At 45.1% G+C, this 24,066-nt stretch overlaps 1 protein-coding gene across 1 annotated transcript in view; it reads left to right on the forward strand.

The window, feature by feature from the left end:
* The window catches only part of LOC137660321 (uncharacterized), a 275,741-nt gene extending 252,286 nt beyond the window's left edge, over nt 1-23,455 (forward strand). Inside the window, exons 11-12 of the mRNA XM_068395140.1 lie at nt 22,528-22,659; nt 22,851-23,455. Of these exons, the coding sequence (XP_068251241.1) occupies nt 22,528-22,659; nt 22,851-23,156 (438 nt within the window). The 3' untranslated portion in view covers nt 23,157-23,455. The remainder of the gene's footprint in view (nt 1-22,527; nt 22,660-22,850) is intronic.
* The last annotated feature ends 611 nt before the right edge of the window (nt 23,456-24,066 follow it).

A 24,066-nucleotide genomic window follows, 5' to 3' on the forward strand; every position in this document is an offset into this window, starting at 1 on the left:
ACGCAAGGGATCTCAGGGTGAGGCTGTGGAATAACAGCATCTGTAGATGCTTTAGGGAACAGATAGGCCCTCATACGCTCGTTTGGGAGGTAAGGCTCCGTGGCATTTTTCTGGAAGCCACGAACCCATCTGCGCAGCTTATTCCGAGCTGCATCCCTTGACTCCGTTGTCTTGGGATCTTCAAATGCCTCACTAACCAAGGCTTTGCACACGGTACATACCGGGGGGTCCCAATATTTGAGAGTTCCCTTGGTGATGGAACAATGGGAGTGTGTGCTACACTCCAGGTGGCCGCAGAAGTCCTTGCTGTGGACGTCGCAGAAAACACTGCCACACTTCACATGGTCCTCCTATAAAGAGAGGAAAATAAAATGAATATAAGGTAGTTTATCTCACTAGATAAACTAATAAATATTATTAATAATATTTTCCATTTTATTTTATTGCATATAGCTTAGGATAGATAAGCTAGAAATGAATTAGGAAAGACACATACGTGTGTTTCCTGCCCAGCCAATTGCTGTGACCTCCCTCAATATTAAAACCTAGGGTTATCCTCCTCTGTAAGCCCATTGGAAGAATCTAGCCTATAAGGATAGATGCATGTAACTTACACCAACTTCCAAAAGGATTAATAATGAGGGTCATTGGTAACTAATCATCTATCAGTATCTGGAAAGAGAATTCCTTTCCTTATTTTATATGGTCTCAACAATAGACTGCACCTGGACACACAGAGTATGTTGGAAATTTAACTACTGTATACTTTTATACCATAGTTTTCTGTTTGCAGTATGACCTAAACTGCAAATATACTAGCTACTGTATAGACTTATACTGTAGTTGTAGCCGGCATGTTGCCGGCAAGGCTAGCACCTAGGGCACAGTTCAACTGGCACAACATCAACTGAAATAGTGGCCGGCGGCCCGCCGGATTGCCGGACGCCGGCGGGTCACCGGCTATTGGCGCACTAGCCCAGTCAGCATTCCGTGTGACAGGGTGGTGGCCGTTAGTCAGAACTCGGCCGGCTCTTGCCGGCTAAGTCGGTTGTGTCAGCAAATCATTGGCTGTCAGCAAACAAATCTAGCCAGCATCTTGCCGGCTAGGGTAGTGGCCGGCAGCCGCCAGTTAGGTTAGTACCTGGCGGCACTAGCTGATAGAGAGAGAGAAAGCAGGGAGTGAAGGATTTTGTAAGAGCGTTGTCTCACTTCCTTCCTCCGGAATGAGGGTTCAAATGGAAGGGGAGAATATAAGATATTCAGGCTTCCATCCATCCACCTTCATTGTCGGCCACTGCCGGACACAGGTTGTGAATGGCAGTCCAAGAGAAGACTGAAGAACACTCAATAGCAAAGGGATCTTCTGCCGGCAGCTGGTCCTGCCGACCCAGCTATCCCGGAGCTTGTGTCCGAAAGGGAAAGCTGAGCGACTAGGCCATACAAGAAGCCTGAGCCGGCCCTACAACCCGCTGGCATGCGGTGAGATTGCAGGACGACGGCCAAAGGGTTGTGATAGCTTGGCCATCACTAAAGGACAGAGGGGGGAGGGAAAAGGGTCCTGTATAGGGTGTGAGAGGAGCCGGCAGGTTGCCGGTCCTACCACACCCTAAGGAAGCTCTGTTTTAGTATCGGCGCCATCCTAGGCAGTGAAAATCTATTCTCCAGCCTAGGGTCTGCCAATACAGTGAAGAGGCCGGCAATCACTTAGCCGTCACCCTTAACAAGAGAGAAACAGAGTTCCAGTGCCGGTGCCATCCTAGGCAGCTTCAGCCTAGGGTCTGCAAGCACAGGACTAGTCTACTAGACTGCAGGGAGAAGGGGGTAAATCATCTGACCCCTTCAAGTGCAATCTAGGGAGGCATAGCCTCCTATGCCGACAACATAAAACGACAGGGGAAACTCATTCACCCTACCGATCAGCTGCCGGCACAAGACTAAGTACTCTTAGGTTCTGACCCAAACCCAAAGCTTGCCATCTGCAGCTAAGGAAAGGGGCAGAAAAACCCTAGCCTAGTCTTGCCTGAATGACAACTCGAGGCAGACCAGCTAGGGTTGTAGCCGAAGGCTATACTCAGAGGGAAGTAGGGATTACCCTATACATGAGGGTAACCGGGGAGTATGTATGAAAGTATACTAAAGCCACTAGGCTATTAGCCTAATGACAGTGATATTGACTACCTAACTCATTGAAGCTCTCTCGTATACTATCTCAGAAGAGGAAATATTATATGCAATCGATATATCATATATGTATAAATTGCCTAATATCTTCATTTGAATTTAATAACACCAGGAAAGCTTATTATATCATGCATGAAAGTACACTAGAACGCCTAGGCTAGGAAGCCTAGCGTAAACAAGATCGGCTACCCCAATCGCCGAAGCTAATGCAAATACAATCAGCATAATATAATTAATTCCTAGCAATGAAGACTAAATAGCTAATTTAATTTATGCTATTATACCGGGAAAGTCGTTCTGACTAACTAAATAACACATGCGTTACGAACGATAGCGCCGAAGACGCCTCCGGTTCAGGCAATAGCTCTGCCAAAATTTAACTTAATTTTGGTTTTAATTTTTTACTTTATGGAAAGAGCTAAATTTATACAACATAAGGATCAAATACTCAACTTTCCAGAGGCAGAAGAAGCTGGAGATTGCATGATAAATCCAAAAAACTGAGAGAGCTACCGGGAAAATCACCGAGCGAGTTCGCTACAGAAAAAGGAATAAAGATGGCGCCGATGGTGGCACCATCTGAGTACTCAAACAGTAACGGAGGAAGGAACCTGATTAACGGCTCCTCTTTTATTTTGCCACTTTTCCCCCTTGAAGCGTAAACGCTTTGCGGGGTGCAGTTTGCTATGTTGCGTGTCAGGAATACGTCCCCTGATATTATGCGATATCCTTAAAGGAAACTTTAAGGATATTCGCGCCAGGAGTTAGAATTCTGGAGACCTTAAGTTAAATTCTCTGGGAATATCACTGTAGTCAAATATACCCTAGGAAGCTACTTAGAGGAACCTTCCATCAGGACGACATGGCCTGAGCCCGAAAATGTATTTGTCGTTTCTAAGGGATCTCAGTCATAGAAAGAAGGACATCTCGATTGTGGATGTTGATCAATATTCTCTAATCAAGTTCCAGATGCAATGAATCATTCGTTCTGCACCCGTATGTTCATCCCACCTCGGTGGACTATGTTAGTGGTTCGTAGAGGGACTTATGCATACATTGCCTGTCCGTCAATAGATTGAAGATACTGTATGTCTCAATCTGGCCTTTCGGAATTAGTTGTGGGCAACAGTGATCGCTAAGGAGATTCGCTGTAATTTCACTTCCCTCTACGGGGTACTGGCTACTTTGGTGTTATTAATCTGTAAGCATACTTTCATGGCCAACTCCCATTGGATTGAAGGCAGTTGGAGGACAGGATTCCCCCTCTCCAGAGAGCAGTAGCTTGTAACTGGTTGAATGTCTAGATATCAATCTATCAATTGACTTGAGATGTTTACTTTCTAGGCAATTTCTCGGCCCCTTGGGAGTAACCGATGAGAATTGACCTTTTGCTTGAGAGTCAAGGTTCCTTGTTCCTTTGAATTGAACTTGGCAACCCTTTGTGGTGGAGCAACAGATGCAATCCCTGGAAGGTTCTAGCTACCCTACTGAGTAGTTGGCTGACCAGGAAGCCCAGAGCCCATCCCAGTTTCCAATAAGTTGGAGGGGATATTTATTTCCTCTCGAATAGGCTGCTGAGACAACCCGTCTCTCTCCACCTTACTTGCCTTTTATGAATGAATGCCTCCTCCTGTAGGAGCGCACAACACTACCCGCCAGGCTTCTGTGAGAGGAAGGTACTGTACTCTGGTCCATTCCAGTTAGACGTAGGCACAAACCCTGAGTCTCACAATGGAGTTGTGCGCAGTTTTGCGCATTGGCAAACTCCTCCACCTGATGGAGGTCTGTGTGCGATCTAGGTCACTCATTATTTTAGTGGTAAAGGTGGGTACTCCAGGGGGCTGAACCCTGGTCAGTCTCCGTACTCAAAGAGTGATACATTGTACCATTCACATGCTCTCACTTTACCCTGACCCTACATCCGATGATGTCAGATTACGACATGAAGGGATTCGTGAAGGAACAGGCCCTTCGTGCCAAAGTTCAGACCATGCTAGAGAAGGATGCTCTCCAAGAGGTCCCAGACAGGCCTTCAATGGAGGCTAAAGATCAGGCATCAACCTCTCAGACCTGAATGAGTTTGACCAACAAACTCCATTTAAGATGCAGACAGTCAGGCAGAATGTCTTACAAGAGGACTTCATGATATCATTAGACCTCAAGGATGCGTACTTCCAGATCCCCTTTCATCCATCCTCAAAGAAACATCTGGGATTCTGAGATTCAGATTAAGCTTATAGATATACCAGTTCAATGTGCTGTAGTTCGGCTTGCTCATAGCACCTCAGTTGCTCACTCGGGTCGTGACCCTAGTGTCCACCTGGGCTCACAAGAACGGTATTCGTCTCCTTTGTTATCCAGATGATTGGACAGTTCTAGTAGACTCGAGGGAGACCATTCTACTCCACTGATACATGCTTTTTGCCCTTTGTCAGGATCTGAGGATCATGGTAAATTACAAAAAGTCGCACCTGCAACCTTCTCAAGGGATGGTATACCTTGGGATGAAATTTCTGACCAAATTAGGGAAATTTTCTCGTTCGAGGAACAATTAAAGAGACTGAGAGAGGTAGCTCAACCCTTTCTCTCGCAGGACAAGTTGCCAGCAGGCCTTTGGCAAAGGATGCTGGGACACATAACTACTCTAGAGAAGTTGGTTCCCAACTGCCATCTACGCATTCGTTTTCTACAGTGGCAGCTGAAAACCTTTTGATCTAGAAGCGAAGAGAGACCTAACTGGTGGGTGTCAGACGTCAACCTGTTGAGGGGAGCGAACCTGTCTCCTCCCAAGATTTGTTGCTCTTCATAGACCCATCAAAAGGAGGGGGAGCTCACCTGTCGCACATCACGACTTCCAGGCTTTGGTCCGGATCCGAGTGACAATGCCACATAAACCATCTGGAAATGAGGGTAGAGTTTCTCTTTCTCAAACAATTCCATCAGCTCCTTTCAGGTCACTCTGTAGTGCTGAGGAGTGTCAACACTAACACTATGGTGGTGTCACACATAACAAACAAGGAGGTACTTTTCACAGCACCTAGCTGTGAAAATCCTCAGATGGACGAAAGACATCTCGGTAGCGCTATCAGTCTGTTTCATCCTGAGCAGGAGGACTCAGATAGTAGGCTTCGAATGGTCTTTGAAACAACAGTTTGCCAACAAAGTTTTGAATTATGTGGGGTTCTCTGACTGTCAACCTATTTGTGATGTAAATAAACCGAAAACTTCTGGTGTACTGCTCTTCAGTACTGGATCCCCAGACAGTTGGACAAAATGCATTCCAACATCAGTGGTACAGAATGGACATCTGCATGTTCAACCCATTCTGCCCAGAAAATCAGGGCATTGCAAGATCTCTTGATGACACTAGTAGCTCCGTTGTTGGCAACATGCAGAATAGTTTTTTTACCTTTGGCATCTGCTGACAGAAGGCACCGATAGAGCTTCCATCACTTCCCAACCTACTCGGACAACCACACATGGAGATCTTCCTCTAAGTGATTTCATCGCTTCGTCCTCATGCTTGGAGGTTATCCAGCAACTCTTGCAAAGAAAGGCTTTTCAAGACCAGTTGCAAAGAGAATGGCAGGATACCTCCGGGAGTCTTCTGCTTTAGTGTATCAGGCAAAGTGGTCCGTCTTCTATGGTTGGTGCCACTATTCCAACAATAGCGGAGTTTTCGGAATACCTCAAGGAGGAAAAACTTTGTTCGGTGTTGGCGATGAAAGGCTATTGTTCGACCTTAAGCTTAGTTTTTAAACTGAACGGAGTTAATATTTCCTCTTTAATGGAATTGTCTCTCCTCATACGGAATTTTGAGTGCACCTGTCCTCAGTCGAAAGTCAGACCACCTCTTCGGAGCGTAGTACTGTACAAGTACTATCCTCTCTAAAAGGAGCATCATATGATCCTCTTCGTCAAGCATCAGATCGTGACTTGACCCTGAAGATGATCTTTCTCCTAACCATGGCCTCTGCCAGGAGAGTCAGTGAGCAACATGGTCTGTCCGATGATATTGCCCATTCAAAGAGATGGAGGCAAATAACACTTAGTTTCATCCCTGAGTTTGTAGCTATGACTCATAATCCAGCTGAAGTGGATCCTCGATTCAGGCCCTTCTAGATTGAGTGTCTTTGTTCTTCAACAGATGACCCATACCAACTGTTACTCTGCCCTGTGAGAGCATGGAGAAAATACTTGAAAAGAACCTCCAGAGTTCGCCCTCAGATCAGCAGGCTCTTTGTGAGCACATAAGAGAACCAAGAAGAACTCTTCCTGGATCAGACAGGTAGTTGAGAGAGCCATAAAACCAGGCTCCTCACCTCCCAGTCGTCGTCTCCATGATCATGACATCAGGGGTGTCAACACATCCCTGACATTCAAAAGAATTCTCTGTGATGCAGGTTTTACAAGTGGACATGTGGAAACGGCAAACAATGTTCACCGCCCACTACCTGCAAGACATAACCCACAGAAACCTGAATGCATTTGAGGTCAGATGTTACCCACTAGTAAGTCTAGGATGAATGTGCGAGTGACTGGCCACCTCCTATTTCACCCTTCCCTCTCTTGGGGTTCAGCATCTGAGGAACTCTGCAAGCTGACCTCCTGTGACTAAAGATGGTACCATGCCCTTTGTGTAGCCTGATATATGTTTATGTATTTGTTATGTCCCTGTTCCCCAAGCGAGGTGGAGTTGGGAATTGTCTAGGTTAAGTAAGGAGCTTAGCTCCAAAATTATGCTTACCTGGTCAAGTCACATTGTTAAATTCTACACCCACCACTGATTGCCCAGTCCGTCATCTTATAAGGATCTTGAGGTGTCAGGGTGCCCTGTAGCCAGCTCGTGTGAAGCCTAGTGTCACCCCGGGACAGTCACCACCCAGTTGGTTTTAGGACTTTCACCCACCATGAGTGAGTCTCCTACGTAAAGAGCGTAAGGTATGTATATAGTACCAGGACAAATGACAAATTTGGAATTATTTGTATTATTCCTAACTCTACAAACCTGGAGCTCTTTACACATGTTGGTCCCACCTCACCTTCTCCCGGGAAGTCCTGCCACAATTGCAAAGTGACGATTATTTACTAGTGCTGGTGTGAGTGGGGCGCCTGGTCTACCCCGCTACCCTTCCACTAACTAGCGAATGGTAATTACACCTTGCAAAAGCTTTAACAGCTGGTTTCAGCTATCGCTGAAATAATACTCTTACAGAAAGAACTTCACAGGTTTGTGTAGTTAGGAAAAATACAAATTATTCCAAATTTGTCATCTTTTTTACTTTAAAAATAAGAAATATGCAAAATTTCCTCTTCGTGTGTCCATCTCAATTAGTGCGGTATCATACTCATACTGAGATTTTCAATAATAGAAATTGCACTTGTCTGTGTGAAGCAGTCGAGCTTTGTAAGTCACACCATCATTGTTGTGGCAGACTTATTACCTGTTTGAATCTCTCCAATTAAGGTGTTTTAGTTTTGTGGATCACTTTTCATGTATGTAGAACTTTGTTCAGTATTACCAAAGTATGTCTTCTGCTTTTAAGACTTGTTTCTGTGCCAAATTCATTGTATATAGCTGGTATAAAAAGACATACCAGGATACTTTTTGTACCAACTGTAAGGGTCAACACTATGATCCCAACCATAGATATGCAGAAAGCTCCACTTGTATGAATATATCAATAACAGCATATATCAAATAGATGGCAAAGATAATGCATGATAGGTATTGAATGCATAAAAAGAAAAAAAGTAGTTAGTCTTTGTTGAAAAATAAAGACCAATTTTTACTCTTTTGTCATCTAGCACTGCAGGGTTTAGTAGAGAGGTTATGATTATAGTTCAAGTACTGAGTGAAAACTTGGAAGTAATTTGCAATTTGATTCTTTTAAGATGAGACAATTCTAATTTTATGTAATTACAGTTTCTCCTACCTATAGATCCTTTACTGTGTCATTAGCCAATACTGTACGTTTTCTTTTCATTTAATTCCATGTTGATTATAAGTGTTGTTCTAGCCTAAGCTATTCTTACCACCCATCCTAAATTTTTTGGATAATATTTGTACTGGTAATTGACATGAAGTCTCTGAATTGGTGGATGTTATTCCTATTCAATCCAAGGGCAAAAGAGAATCAAATCATTCAGAACATACTTCAATTCCCTTTCATTTCAAAGGGTTGGGTCACATTGTTCCAGAATCTGCTATACTGTAGTACTGGTTTTGAGTTTTTGTACTTAAGATTCTTGTCATACACAATTGGTATCTGTATTAGAAGAACAAGTCTGAACTACTGATGAGTTCCCTGGTTTCTTGACTTCCATTTTTATTTGTGGCCCTAATTAATTATTATCCATAACGTATAACCCCTTACGTCCCAAATTGACGTGTCAATTTTGCTCTAAATACATTGTCTGACTTGGTGAAAGAGCTCTTGGTGTGCTGATAATTCAAGAGTATTTAATTTTTCATCATCTCCTCCTACGCCTATTGACGCAAAGGGCCTCGGGTAGATTTCATCAGTCATCTCTATCTTCAGCTTTTAATTCAATACTTCTCCATTCATCATCTCCTACTTCGCGCTTCTTAGTTCTCAGCCATGTAGGTTGGTCTTTCATTTCTTCTAGTGCCTTGTGGAGCCCCGCTGAACGTTGTGTGAACTAATCTCTCTTGGGGAGTGCGAAGAGCATGCCCACAACATCTACACCTCATCATGATCTCGTCCACTTAGGGCACTTGAGTAATCTCTCTTATAGTCTCATTTCTCATCATGTCTTGCCATTTAACTCCCAATATCCTTTTGAGGGTTTTGTTCTCAAATTTACTAAACCTACTGGAAATTATTTCATTGTCATACCGTGACTCATGTCCATAGAGTAACACCGATCACACTAAACTGATATATAGTCTGATTTTTATATGTAATTTTAGGTGATTTGGTTTCCAAATTTTACCTAACCTAGCCATTGTCTGTTTTGCTTTTTTCAATCTTTGAACTTTAACTCTAAAGACCCAGTATTGGAGATCATAGTTCCTAAATACTTAAAAATGATTTTACCTCATGAATCCTTTCTCCTTCCAATGATATTTCATCTTCCATTGCATACTCCGTTCTCATCATCTCTGTCTTTCTTCTATTTATCTTCAGCCCAACCTCGTGTGGTATTTCATGCATCCTGGTAAGCAAGCATTGCAAATCCTGTGGTGTTCTGCTAACTACGACAGCATCATCAGCATACTCTAGGTCTGCTAATGCTAAATTCCTATCACCAATCCAGCCCACTCCTTCTCCACCATCTCTTGAATGTTTTATGCATTACAAAGTTCATTAGGAGGATAAACAACATAGATGACAGCACCTTCCCATGGAGTAATCTGCTGTTCACTGGAAATTCATTTGATAAGACTCCATTAACATTAATTTTGCACTTGCTATGTTCATGAACAGACTTAATCAAATTTACATATTTAAAAGGAATCCCATAATAACGCAGGACTCTCCACAAATTTGGCCGGTGCACACTATCAAAGGCTTTTTCATAGTCAACAAATGCCATCAAAATAGGATTTCTATATTCTACGCATTGCTGTACAACATGCTTAAAATGAAAATTTGGTCAGTGCAACTTCTACCTGTTCTAAATCCTGCTTGTTCATCTCTCAGCTTTTCATCAATCTTTCTCACCAGTCTCTTTAGAATAAGCATACTATATATTTTCTTAACAACGGATGTAAGTGTTTTATGCCTGTAATTATTGCAATCAGTCAGGTCTCCTCTTTTTACTATTTGCACCAATACTCCTAACTCCCATTCATCAGGTTTTGCCTCTTCATGCCACATTCTACAAAATAATCTTGTAAGTACTCTGGGAGTCACTTCATTTTCAGCCAGTATCATCTCGACAGTTATTCCATCGTATCCTGGGGCTTTTCATCTCTAGCTATTTTAGGATAGCTTCACACACACACGCACACACACACACACACACAGAGAGAGAGAGAGAGAGAGAGAGAGAGAGAGAGAGAGAGAGAGAGAGTGAGTGAGTGAGTGAGTGAGTGAGTGAGTGAGTGAGTGAGTGAGTTATGACAGTGGTGAATGGCTTTTTTATTTGACTGTAGCTAGAAGCAGTTGTGTGTGTGATTGCTGGATTATCATTACAGTATTATTTTTTCGACCAGCGTGGAAGTGTTTGATTATTTTGACAGCCATAATTCCTCCTTTGGAGAGATTAAATTGATTTTTTGAATGCTGACCAATTGTTGATGACCTGGATTATTTTGAAGGACCTTTTTTGATTGTTCTGTAAGATTATGATGATGATGATGAAGATATAGAGTGCCCAAATCAAGTGAGGCAGGTGTAGCAGATTGCCACAAAATTATCTGCCTGCCACCGAGTGTTGTGTCTGCCAGAGAGTTGTGGCATTGGCCGGGAAGGACTGTTGGCCCTTGTGTGGACAAAGAGGTCCACACACAAACAAATATTGGTTTTGGTGTGCGGGTAATTTCAAGTTTGTTAGGGTTTTTTTATTTGAATGATGGTTATGGTATATTTAGTGTTAAGTTTTTGAATGCAGTTGATTCTAGTTCTAAGTGTTTTTGTAAGAAATATAGTTTTAAGGTTATATTTTGTTTTGGGTTTTAAATATAGTTTTAGGGTTATGTTTTGTTTTTGGTTCCCCTTTAGTCTAAGAGTCCAGTTTATGATAACATAAGGGGAAAGTTTGTGTTGAGGAGACAGTTGTCTGTTAGAGTGATCAAGGGTGTGGGGGTTGCTTTTGTGTGCATCCCGCCACATTATTTGGCGCCCGAACAGGGACTGCTGAGGTGGGACTGGAAGCTCAACTCTGGCAAAGGACTGAATTAGGATAAGAAATTAGAGTTAAGACTGAAAATGGAAGAGCAGAACAAGCTATTAAGGGAGGAATTGCGGCTGAGTAAGGAGCGTGAGGAGAAATTGTTGTTAGAGAATGCGAGGTTGAGTTGTGAGAATGAGGAGATGCACAGGAAACTGAGGGAAATTCAGGGAAATGTAGAGAGAGTGGAAGAAGGTTTTGAGATGAGGATGCAAGAGAATGAGGAACGAATGGGGAAACGAATAGAAGCTATGATGGGGCAAGTAATGAGGATGATGAAAACTTTCATGGGTGAAGGTGCAGTCGGAGGAGTGTCCTCAGCTCCGGGTAAAGGGTTGATAGTGGAAGAGAAGGCTAAGGTAAGTGATAATGTGTTAGGTAGTGATAGTGAGATTGAAGATAAGGGAATTAGGCATAGTAAGGATGAACAGAAATGTGATAGGAAGAATGAGAAGAAAGGTAAAAGTAATGTGAAGAGGGAAGAGAAGAAAGGTCAGGATGAGAGTGAGGATGATCGTTAATGGGAGAAAGTGGTGAGTAAGAAAAGGGCTAGGAAGAGTATAATCAAGGATAGGAGTATGAGTATGGAATTAGATTCTTTATATTCTAGCGAGAAAGTAGGAAACAAGAAGGAAGGTAGCAGTGATGATAGCAGTGAGAATGAATGTGATGTGTTTATGAGAGAGGTACCTCTGTGTGGAAGGATCAATGAGCATAGTAGTAGGGATGTATACAAGTTTTTCAAGGAGTATGAGAGGTATTGTCAGGATAAGTATGGTGATAGTAAGAGAGTTTGGGCTAGGGAGTTAGGAGAATATTTGACTGGGTATTTGTTGATGATGTATGGTGTGATAATAAGTGTGGGGGATGTTGAATATGATAGTGTGAAAGGTAGGATAATTGAGCAGGTAAAACGTATGAAAGGGAGTGTTAAGTATAGGCGTAAAAATGATTTTGATGAGGCTCGAATGAATGTGGGTGAGGCTATTTCTATGTATGTATGTCGGTTAGAAACGTTAGCAAGGAAGAAGTATGAAGATGAAGGTATAAATGAGAATAAGGAGTTAATGAGGAAGTTTTTGGCGACAGTACTTGAGAATGTGTGCGAATTTATTAATTGGAAACGGAAGGAGAAAATGAGGTGGACACAAGAGAGATTGACATGGGATGATACACTAGAGATAGTTGAGGATTATGAGTTAGATAGGTGCATGAAAGAAAGTAAATCTGTGAGTGTAAGAACTGGAATGGAAGAAAGTTTAATAGAATTTGGTAGTTATAAGGATGCAATTTTGAGAGAGCCAATGAGGATAGCTGATCAGGTAATAGATAGGAGTTAGGGCAAATAATGGAGGAACTGTGCAAGCAAATGGTGGATTTAGGGAGGGTAATTGGCACAGTAGGGATAGGAGTGTGAGTGCGCAACGAGGTATGTCAGATAGTCGTGTCCGTGATGAAAAGTGTTAAAGGTGTGGAAAGGAAGGTCATAGAAGAATGAATGTAGATGGGCTCTAGGTGCTTGTTTTGGATGTGGTGAGGTAGAGCATAGAATTAGCGAGTGCAAGAAAGAGAAAGGGGTAAAATGTTATCGGTTTGGTATGACTGGGCACATAGCGAAAGGATGTAGGAGTACTGTAATAATATGAATGTGATTTGTGGCAATTGTAGTCAGAATGGGCATTATGCGAGGATGTGTAGGGAACAGTGTGCTAAATGTACCGAATGTGGTGTAGAAGGGCATATAGCTGAGGTTTGTAGAAAGAAGGGATTAGACCAGCCAGGATGTTCGGGAAACTAGGTAGTCAAAGGGTTCAACTGGGTGAGTCCTCCTGTGTGCGTGGAAGGAATAGGATCAATGTTCGTGAGAATGGGATGAATAATTGGTTAGAAAAGAGTAAGTATGAACCTAATATGCATGAGAAGTTAGGGCTAGAAGGTAAACAATTAGTGTTAGTTGAATATAGGAAAAAGAGGCGTTTGAAAGTTTTAAGTGAGGAGAAAGTGCTCAGGAAATTTGTAGGTATAGGTAGGAATATGAATGGGCATGACAAGGATGTAAATGTACAGGTGAGTATGGAAGATAAATGTGTTAATACAGATGAATCATGGCTGAGTATGAATGATACCTATAGTGTGTGTGGTTTTTCCTTAGATGATGTAAAAGAAAGTATGACGAATGCGAGAATGAGAGATAGGAGAATGATAAGTAGTACGGATGAATCTTTTATTAAAGTAGAAAATGGTTTGGATGAAATGGATGAATTGTTGACGGAAATAAGTGAGATTTTAGGGCCAGATGATAGTGAGGTAGATTGGATAGTGCATGATATATTAGATGATAGGAGTATAGATGAGAATCGGAATCTGCCAGAGTTGTGGCATTGGCCGGGAAGGACTGTTGGCCCTTGTGTGGACAAAGAGGTCCACACATACACAAATATTGCTTTTGGTGTGCGGGTAATTTTAAGTTTGTTAGGGTTTTTTATTTGAATGGTGGTTATGGTATATTTAGTGTTAAGTTTTTGAATGCAGTTGATTCTAGTTTTTAAGTGTTAGTTTTTAAGAAATATAGTTTGTTCCAACACGGAGTACTTACTTCGAACTACTTTCTTAGGAGTATCTGGGATCTCCTCCCACCCGACCAGAATTTTGTGTAGTTTACCCTACTCCCGTTTTCTATGCGGGGTAACCTCTGGCGGAGTGATACGTACCACGAGGTGACCCCGGGTCAGAGAGCATGCTTGCTCAGGTCTCGATCTCCAGTAAGTTTTCTGGTTGCGTCGCGATAACATCCCAACGCGCTCTCCTTACCCAATGCGACCCTTTGTGTCCCACACGGTTCCCACGTGGTCCCTTTGTGCTCTTCCTTATCCTTTTCCCTCTGTGTTCCTGTGTCTCCCGGTGTCTTGCTAGTGCGTAATGGAGCATCTCCGTCGTTGGCCTGGGCCTACGTCCGGTAAACCGTGTGGCGCCTTCCTCTCGAAGCCTGAAGTTGGCCCGCACTCCTTGTGTTCTTCGTGTAGGGGCAGTGTTTGTTCCCCTACAGCCACGTGTCCGGAGTGCGAGTCCTGGAACAAGGTGCAGTGGGTGTGTTACGGCACCAAGAAGAAGAAGACTTCCAGGAGATCGCCTAGGAAACTGAGCGTCTCTTCGCCTCTTGCTTCGCCCGGTTCGTCGTAGGATAGTTTCTCAGCCGCCTTCCCCTACCCAGAGTAGGGGACGAGGTAAGTCAGTTGCGGGGAAGAAGCCTTTTGCTCTTCCCCAGGAGTGTGAAATACCTGATAGTGGGGTTGTGTCGCCGATCCAGGCAAGGGGGGGGGCCCTGAGGGAGGGACGGGAGTGTGTTCGGAGGACGGAGTCCTGGTACCAGCAGGGCCCGTCTCTTCTGACATTCCTATGTGGGGAAAGGCTGCGGTAGCCTCTTCTCCCGCTTCATGGGCCTGTGTTTCAGGTACGTCTGCAGCCGCGGGTGGCGTCGAGAGGGAGGACTCGCTGCCGTCAGACCCCCTCGCCCGCGTGGGCGCCGCTGAAGACGCCCTTCGGATCACCCTTGAGGCTGGAAGAAGAGTTTGAGACCTGGTTCCCCAGCAAGGAGCTGCCTCGCTCCCCTCCAGCGCCTTCAGCAATGCTCCCGTCCATCTTTCTGGAGCCTTCGTCGCCGGCCGATCGACGCGCTGACCCACCAGCAACGCGGCACGACTCAGAACCTTCAGTGAGGTCCTACAAGTCTTCGGGCTCCTCGGTCGAGTCTTATTCCTACTCCTCAGAGGATGGAGCCCCGAGGGACCATAGAAGACGGCGAGATAGGTCCCGCAGGAGAAGGTCACGTTCCCGTTCCCGTTCCAGATCCCCCAGGAGGAAGTACAGGAGAAGCTGCTCCCCAAGGGAGGAATGTGGGTGCGGGTCGCCATCCCACGTAGCCAACTCCTGGGAGCCTCAGTGGTCCCAGGCACCTCGGGCTGGCTCCCAAGGGCTCGTTCGCCAACAAGTACGTCCCCAGCAGCAGGTACGATCGTCGGAGAGAGTAGTCACTTCAGGCCCCAGGGGACAGGCATAAGTCCGCGCAGGTTCCGACTCCATCCGCCCAGCGGAGAGAGTCGCCCCTTCGGTCTGGCAGCCGCGTCCCAGCCTCCAAAGTCTGCGACGAGTCGACCAGAACGTGAGAGACACCTTCCATCCACGGGCAAGCCCGCAGCCTCCTGGACCTCCGTAGGCAGAGATAAGCCCAGGACGGAGCCCTCTGTCTCAACGGCGATGCCTGTCCTCCTTCCAGAACCGCCGAGAGTAGACCGAGCCAGGAAGATGCCTCCTCCCCAAGCGGCACCCTCCGTCGGAGGTACCCCGTCATAAGTAGAGGAACATCCAACGGAGAGTGTAGAAGACGGCGTAGAAGGTTCGGCGGCAGAAGTCTCGGCCTACAGGAGGGTTATAGGCCTCATTAGACGTCACCACAGGCTGGACGAGCCTAAGCCCTCCACGAATGAAGACTGGCTCTCGGGCCTCAGCAGGCTGGTCGATGCACCCGTGCAACAGAGGCCCTCACTAGCTCTTTCCTTGGCTAGGGACGTTAGGCTGGGCATGGCTCACATAGACAGGATATTGGCCAGCCACGCAGAAGCTCCCAAGAGTCAGAGCGCCTCCAAGCTTCTCCAGGGTCTCAAGACCCAGAAACGTTTCTACCTTCCCGAAGGGCGCCTGCGGGTCCCTGTACGGTAGAGCCAGCAGTCACCATCCTAGGCCAGGGAGCCACAGAAGAGAGAGCTACCACTGCTCCAGTTTGCTTCTCCCCTTCGGAGACCTCCATGATGGAAGACCTAGCCATGGACCTAGTCTACGTATCGTCGTGGCTAGATTGGTGGCCCTGCACACTGGTGGGCTTTCAGGCCTCGCACGACCTCGTGGTTCCGGAGAACCAGGCCTTGCTGAAGGAGCTGATTAGCTCGGGGGTAAGGCTCTCAAGTTCCTATCTTACCAATCCCTCTCACAGGCCGCCAATTGGGTGCTGCGGAAGGGGGACACCGTGCTCAGCAAGCTCGTCAGGAGACTCCCGGACAGAGAAGCGAGGGCCCTTAGGAACCTACCCCTGTGGGGCAACTCAGTGTTCCCCTTGAAGGCGGTGGAGGAGACAGTAGAGAGGGCCAGGAAGCTGAAGGATGCGGGAGAACCCAGACCCCCTCCAACAATAAGAACTGCACATAGAAGGCCATCCTCCGACTTCTCGCTCCCTCCCCGCGCCTCACCTAGCCAGCCTAGGAGAGACGCCCCTACTATGGCCTGGCCTCAATCTTCGCAGCCCTCCCGTAGAGGAGCGCCGACTACGCAGTCAGCTTTCAGGCCTTCTTATTTGGCCTCCAGAAGGGGGCGTTTAGGCCGCGCCTCTCGAAGAAGGTAGGGAGAGAGGCCCCCTACTCCTGCTGAAGCCTCAGGTGGGGGGATGCCTCAGACGTTCTTGGCAAGCATGGCGAGACCATGGGGCAGATCCGTGGACCGTAGCAGTACTAAAGGAGGGGTACAGGTTGCCCTTCCTGGCGGACCCCCCACCTCTGATACCAGATCTACAGGGGGAGTGGTTGGCACCCAAAGACCCCTTGAGAATGGCAGTGCTACAAGAGGAAGTCTCTGCAATGCTGGCGAAAGGGGCAATAGAACCAGTCAAGAACCCGGGTCCAGGGTTCTACAGCAGACTCTTCCTGGTGGAGAAAATGACAGGGGGCTGGAGACCAGTCATAGACCTCTCAGCCCTCAACAAGTTCGTGTGCAAGACTGACTTCAAGATGGATACTCCGAAGTCGGTCCTAGCGGCCTTAAGGGAGGATGACTTCATGATGTCCATAGACCTCAAGGATGCATACTTCCAAATCCCTGTCCACCCCTCCAGCAGGAAGTACCTAAGGGTAAAATGGGGTACCCAAAGGTTGCAGTTCAAGACCCTCTGCTTCGGTCTATCCACAGCCCCTCAGGTCTTCACGAAGATCTTCACAACAGTCTCAGCCTGGGCACACGAACAGGGCATCCGCCTGATTCGGTAACTGGACGACTGGTTGTTACTTTCAGCCTCAGGGGAAGTACTGAGGGAGCAAGGCGCGAAGCTCCTGCAGTTCTGCAATGTCTTGGGTATCATCATCAACCTGGAGAAGTCCCAACTGATACCCTCCACCAGGATGAACTACCTCGGAATGGTCCTAGACTCCCGGTTGGCGAGAGCCTTCCCTTCCGCGGAGAGACTGGACAACCTAGATCAGATCCTCCGGCCCTTCCTGTCGGGCCAAGGACTGGCAAAGACTTACAGGCCACCTTGTGTCGTTAAGAGAAGTTAGTCCCCTAGGGGAGGCTCAAGCTCAGGGGAGTACAATGGAACCTGAAGGAGCTCTGGAATCAGAGAGACTCCCCGCACAAGATGGTCCCGTTGTCCCCTGATACGAAGGAAGTCCTGGAGTGGTGGCACGTCAGATCGAACACCCTCAAAGGAATGCCCTTCGCAGCCGACCCTCCGGAGATGCTTCTGTTCACGGACGCATCCAAGGAGGGTTGGGGTGCCCATCTCCTCGACAAGACAGCAAGAGGAAGATGGGTAGACGAGGAGAGGAACCTGCACATAAACATGCTAGAAATGATGGCAGTGCAAAGAGCGTGCCTAGAGTTTGGCCATCTGCTCCGGGGAAACACCGTGGCGTTGATGTGCGACAACGCCACGGTGGTGGCCTACATAAAGAAGCAAGGAGGACTGAAGTCGAAGGAACTGTGCAGCTTCATGATGGAGTTACTAGAATGGGCTGAAGTAGAACAGATCAAGATCTCAACCAGATTCATTGGGGAAAAGAAACGTCTTGGCCGATGGCCTCAGCAGAATGGGTCAAGTGGTAGGGTCCGAGTGGTCCCTGCACCCAGAAGTGGCCAAGACACTCATTCTGAAGTGGGGCTCGCCGGTGATAGACCTCTTCGCCACGAGACTGAACGCACAGCTCCCTGTGTTTTGTTCTCCTGTGCCAGATCCAGAGGCGGCGTTCGAGGACGCCTTCCAACACCCTTAGGACAACCTTGACGTTTACACCTTCCCTCCCTTCAGAATGCTCAGACAAGTCCTCAACAGGGTGAGGCGAGCGGACAACCTGTGGATGACTTTGGTAGCGCCCTGGTGGCCGGAGAGAGAGTGGTTCGCAGATCTAAAGGAACTGGCGTGCCTTCCACCTTGGCCCCTTCCGGACAGACCAGACCTTCTCCGGCAACCTCACTTTCAAAGGTTCCACAAAAACCCTCGGTCCCTCTGCCTTCATGCGTTGAGGTTATCGAGTGCCTCCTGAGGAAGGAGGGATATTCGTCGAGGACGGCAACAAGGATGTCAGGGTACCTGAGACGTTCGTCAGCTGCAGTATATCAGGCAAAATGGGCTACCTTCACTAAGTGGTGCGTCTCGAAGAACATCAGGCTATTGCAGGCCTCCATCCCGGAGATAGCAGACTTCCTGGTCTATCTCAGGGACGAGGTAAACATGTCCATCCCAGCCATCAAAGGAGTCTGGGCAGCCCTGGGGCAAGTCTTCCTCCTGAAGGGCATCGACCTAGGTGCCTTCAGACATATCTCGATGCTCATCAAGAGTGAGCAATCCTGCCCCCCTCAGACCGTTAGGGTGCCCCATTGGGACGTGGCTAGAGTTCTAAAGATGTTGTCAGAACCTCCCTGCGAGCCCCTCAAGGACATCTTGGACAGAGAGCTCACCCTCAAGACAGTTTTTCTGTTAGCTCTGGCATCAGCAAAATGGGTAGGGGAGATTCATAAACTGTTGTATGAGGTATCACACTCGAAGGGCTGGTGTGAAGCCACCTTCAGGTTTGTACCATCCTTCGTGGTCAAGACTCAGAATCCAGCAGTTTGGGACCCCAAGTTTGAAGGATTCTCAGTACCGGCAATCCCTTGTTCGGACAACCCGAGGGACTTGCTTCGACTTGCTTCTGTGCCCTGTCAGGGCGGTACGGAAGTACTTAGAGAGGACAGCCAGGCTTCGACCCAAAATCAAGAGTCTGTTCGTCTCCTCGGGACTAGTAAAGAAGCCAGTCTCCAAGAATTCGATCTCCTTCTGGCTCCGGCAGGTGATCATCAGAGCCCACAGTAGTGCAGGGGTCCCCCTTCCAGGAAAGCCTAGACCCCACGACATTAGAGGTCTAAGTACTTCATTGGCTTTTGAGAAGAACATGGTAGTGGGCCAAATCCTGAGGGCAGGTACATGGTCTAGTCAGTCTACCTTTACGGCTCACTATTTGAAGGACTGTTCGAGGAAGTCCCTGGACGGGTTCTCGCTCGGTCCTGTCATTTCCGCGCTCCAAACGATTTAAAGGTGTAGCCCCAGTGGTAACCGCGGGGGTTAAGTCCAAGAGACACAGGTTCTTTCCTTACCCCCCTTTTATTCTTCCCCTGTTACCTTCCTGGAAATGACCCCAAAAATCCCCTAACTGCCATGGGATACACTATCAATAGAAGGACGAGTCTCCAAGGATTTTTTGCAGAGGTGAGTTACTTAGAAACTAAGATAGTTTTTTGCGTAGTTTTCCCTATTTTCTCGTGTTTTCCTTGGGGTCAGCAGAACCTAGTCTCCTATCTAGGTTCCTCTTCTATACTCATCACGGTCTCTAGGTCCGGAAAAGGACACTCCCACCTCCTAAAGTATAAGTCTCCTAAGAAAGTAGTTCGAGGTAAGTACGCCGTGTTGGAACAAATCACAAATTTTAAGTAATTTGTATTTTTCCTTACAGTACTTACCTCGAACTACTTTCGGGTCATTGCCCACCCATCCTACCCTGAGTGCCTTACTGGACTTCATAGAAACCTAGCTGTCAAAAACTTACTGGAGATCGAGACCTGAGCAAGCATGCTCTCTGACCCGGGGTCGCCTCGTGGTATGTATCACTCCGCCAGAGGTTACCCCGCATAGAAAACGGGAGTAGGGTAAACTACACAAAATTCTGGTTGGGTGGGAGGAGATCCCAGATACTCATAAGGAAGTAGTTCGAGGTAAGTACTGTTAGGAAAAATACAAATTACTTAAAATTTGTGATTTTAAGATTGTTTTGTTTTTGTTTCCCTTTACTCTAAGAATCCAGTTTATGATAACGAAAGGGGAAAGTTTGTGTTGAGGAGACAATTGTCTGTTAGGGTGATCAAGGGTGTGGGGGTAGCTTTTGTGTGCATCCCACCACACAATGTTGTATTTCTTCATCTTCTGTTGCTATAACAGAGCCATCTCTTTTTGTTGGGTATATGCTTCTTCTTCTTTGCCCCAGTTGAGATTTCATTAATAATTATATGAGCAATTCTTACACCATAGCCACTTCCTCAATTCATAGCTTTGTCAGCTTCATCTGCTTTACTGTCTAAATATTCTCTCCAGTTATCCCTGGCTTTTCTTTTGACTTCACTGTCAACACTGGAATACTTAGCACGCTCTACCTTGAAATTTTCATTACTTCCTTGAAAACTTTCAACAAACAATTTCTGTCTTTGTCTCCTTTTTATAGTATCCCAAGTATCATTTGATATCCATGGCTTTCTCCTTGTAACTGCATGTCTCAAGACTTCATTACCAACTGACTGATATGTTCCCAATATCACATCTTTCTAAATTAATTGTCTGTTCTTCATCTCTTAGTATCTAAAACTGCAAATTGATTCCTACATTCAATTGCAAATGTTTCTCTGTGCTCTTCTTCTAAAAGCTTAGCTGTATCTTTCTGTTGGGTGCTTTCAGTTTTAATTTTAGTGTGGCACTGAGGAGCTGGTAATCACTACCAATATCTGTACAGTACCTCTATAGCTTCTTACATTTCTCAGGATCCTCCTTCCCTCTTTTTTTAATAGCAATGTGATTTATCTGATTTTTGTAATTGCCACATGGTGAAGTCCAAGACTTTAGAGGAGTGAATTTAGGGGCCAGCACTCTCACTTTCATTCCCACTGCTGATTCTAGCACTGTAATTTCTGGCTATATTTTTTAATGAAATGGCAATGCATTTGTGGGAGTTAGTGCTGTTTTGTCTCAATCCCCTTAAGGTACTGAGGATTGGGAAACTCCTTCCACAGTGTTGAAAGCTGTAAGGAAGCATTTGAATGTTCACTATAGATTTGACGGATGCCTATTTACTTAACCCAATTCAAAGTGATTCAAGGATATTCCTGTGATTTATGTGTTGGGGAAAATATGTACCAATTCATGTGTCTATTTCGGTGGTGTTTGAGGTTGACAAGGACGACATCAGCAATCTTCTGGATAAGCTTAGCTGCTGTACATAGGAATTGTTTTTGGGTGATCTTGTTCCCCAATCTCTCTGTGTCTCTTGAATGGGAAAAATTATCTTTATAAATCTGGTGAGGAGTGCGTAGTTCATAGGTATCTCTCTGGGAAGTATGTTGCATGATCAAATTGAAATTCTTTGTGTAAACAAAAAGTTCAGCTAAGCAAAAAGAGTCCAGTGCTTCCTAGCAAATGGTCGCTACATGCGTCAGTGTCTGTGAAATTAAAATGATGGAGTCGCCAGAACTTTATCATGTTTGCAACTTCACCGATTGACAACCCTACCATGTTGAAAACAATGTTTCTCATCAAATCAGCGAAGGTAAGCAACTTTGGGTCAGGTCACTACTCAGATTGGTGACCCTGGGAACACCTGATGTTCTTGGCAAAACTGTGATAAAGGTGTTTTGTTATCTTACTATATCCCTGAGCATAGAAGGCAGATACCTAATTAAGTACAGAAAAAATATGGATCTTTATATAATCTTTTGTAAGATTTGGATTAAATTCTTGGTTAGTTTCTGCAATAAAACTTCCAACTAGAAACGATGCTGCATTTTTGGAAAGAAGATGAATTGGAATTCTAATCCCATATGAACAGTTATGGACATTACATGTGACGTCCACATCTATTGAAGTGCTCTTACTGGACAAAGACGACAATTTTCAGATGAAATTCTTGCAACCATTTCTAACAGGAGGAAGTGAAATAATTGCAAGAGATGTTTAGTTTTAGAATAGTTTTACTCTGAATGGAGGGAAATAAGAGAATAATCTTATACCTCTAAAGCTCACCTTAAAAGATAGTGCTCTACTCACCTGATGTTCATATGACATACTCACTCTTCTTCCTACTGACCAATGAGTTCAAGAGGATAGGATGTTAGTTGCAATTTCAAGAGTGGTTGCCATTAATCAATAGATGTCTCCTTAGTGGGTGCAAGGCATGGCCTCTTGAAGGGAAGAAAGGGAAATTTTTTGTTTTTTGTAGGTAACATTGCTGTCGAGTTGTCTTTGGTGACAAAGCAATGTGAAGATCAAAGGAGTATAAAAATACGAAATGTTAAACGTATTAAGATTCCATTGTTTGCCTCATCAGGAACTATCAGTATGGAAGTTCTCCAGATATCTTAGGTTTAGGTAAGTTTTATTCATATAATGGTTAAGTAATTTTTAATGTTGAACCCATTTCTCTTTTCATTTAGGTAGAGAAAACTGTGAAGAACAACAGAAACCTAAAAGTGCTTGCTCTAAAGGGTCTGGCAAGTCACCTTGGAGGGTACCTCAGTTACAACAATAACGAGTTTATGGATATCAGAACAGTAAATCTCACTAAGGTAAGGGTAAAGCAAGAGTTTTGTTTCATGAAAACATTCAGGGGTGATAGTTTTGAAAGGCTTTTGGATAGATCCAAGTTTATACTTTTAGAAAAAAATATGGTTCTAATAATTAGCAAAGTATTACTAGTCTACCATTAAAGTAGTGTCACATGCAATTATTAATTTGTTTCACCCTCTTCCATTCACAGCTAGCCAAATGTTTTGGCTATGAAACTCTCCCGCATTTACCAAACGTTATCCAGAGCCAGTTAGATAATATCCTTGGTAAACAGCAAGATAAAAAAGGTAAGGCATACAATGCCATGAATAACCTACAGCACCATAAGGGAAGACCAAACAACCACAGTAAATTGCAGAACCATAAAGGAAAATTTGCCAATGGCGTGAGCAAGCCAAAAAAGATGGGTAAATCTCACCATGGTATTAACAAGGCACAACACCCAAAGGGAAAATTCTCAAAGGTCAAGAAAGGTGTAACAACAAAAGAGGATTAATAGTGTACTAAGAAGCCCTTTTCAGTGTTAATTATCTAATAGCAGGAGTTCAAAGAAGAGAAGCTGGGGAGAAGTGCATTTCAGATTATAAATTTATGCATACACTAAATTGTTTTCAAATAAGAAGTGCTTTTAGACAGACTGAAATAATTAAAACAGCGGTCTAGCACAGGTGTGATGGTGTAATGCAGTTAGTAAGAATTGGATATTTATGCACCTAGGGAAGTATTGGTAACAATGTGTGTGTTTATACCTATACTTATATTCCTGCATTTTATGCCATAAATATGATTCGATATTATGTTTTTTTATTATTGTCCCATGATTTTTGCGAGTGTTGTATGGCTTTTGCTGAATGCTATACATACATACACACACTAGCAGGGTTACCTGGCATTGTCCAGGTATATTTGCCCTTGGATTTTGAATGTAGCCATAAATCCCCCCTCATTCACGGATTTTGCTCCAAATAAAGTCATCTGAAAAGCTTTATTATATAGCAGTATGTTTTCAAGAAAATGTTTTTAATGGTGGGATGTTCCATTGAGAATTTTTTTTTCAGATATTCAGGAGGTTCAACTAACAAAGGCAGTCTAATTTTCCCACCACTGCAACACAATCCAGGAGGTTCATTCCTCATTTCTGAGTATCACAATAATTACTTTGTTGTGACATTAAGCCAATTTGTACATACATACATATACCAAAGGCACTTCCCCCAATTTTGGGGGGTAGCCGACATCAACAAGAAACAAAACAAAAAGGGGACCTCTACTCTCTACGTTCCTCCAGCCTAACCAGGGACTCAGCCGAGTTCAGCTGGTACTGCTAGGGTGCCACAGCCCAACCTCCCACATTTCCACCACAGATGAAGCTTCATACTGCTGAGTCCCCTACTGCTGCTACCTCC

The sequence above is a fragment of the Palaemon carinicauda genome, chromosome 20, assembly GCF_036898095.1.
Source record: "Palaemon carinicauda isolate YSFRI2023 chromosome 20, ASM3689809v2, whole genome shotgun sequence".
NCBI lineage: Eukaryota > Metazoa > Arthropoda > Malacostraca > Decapoda > Palaemonidae > Palaemon > Palaemon carinicauda.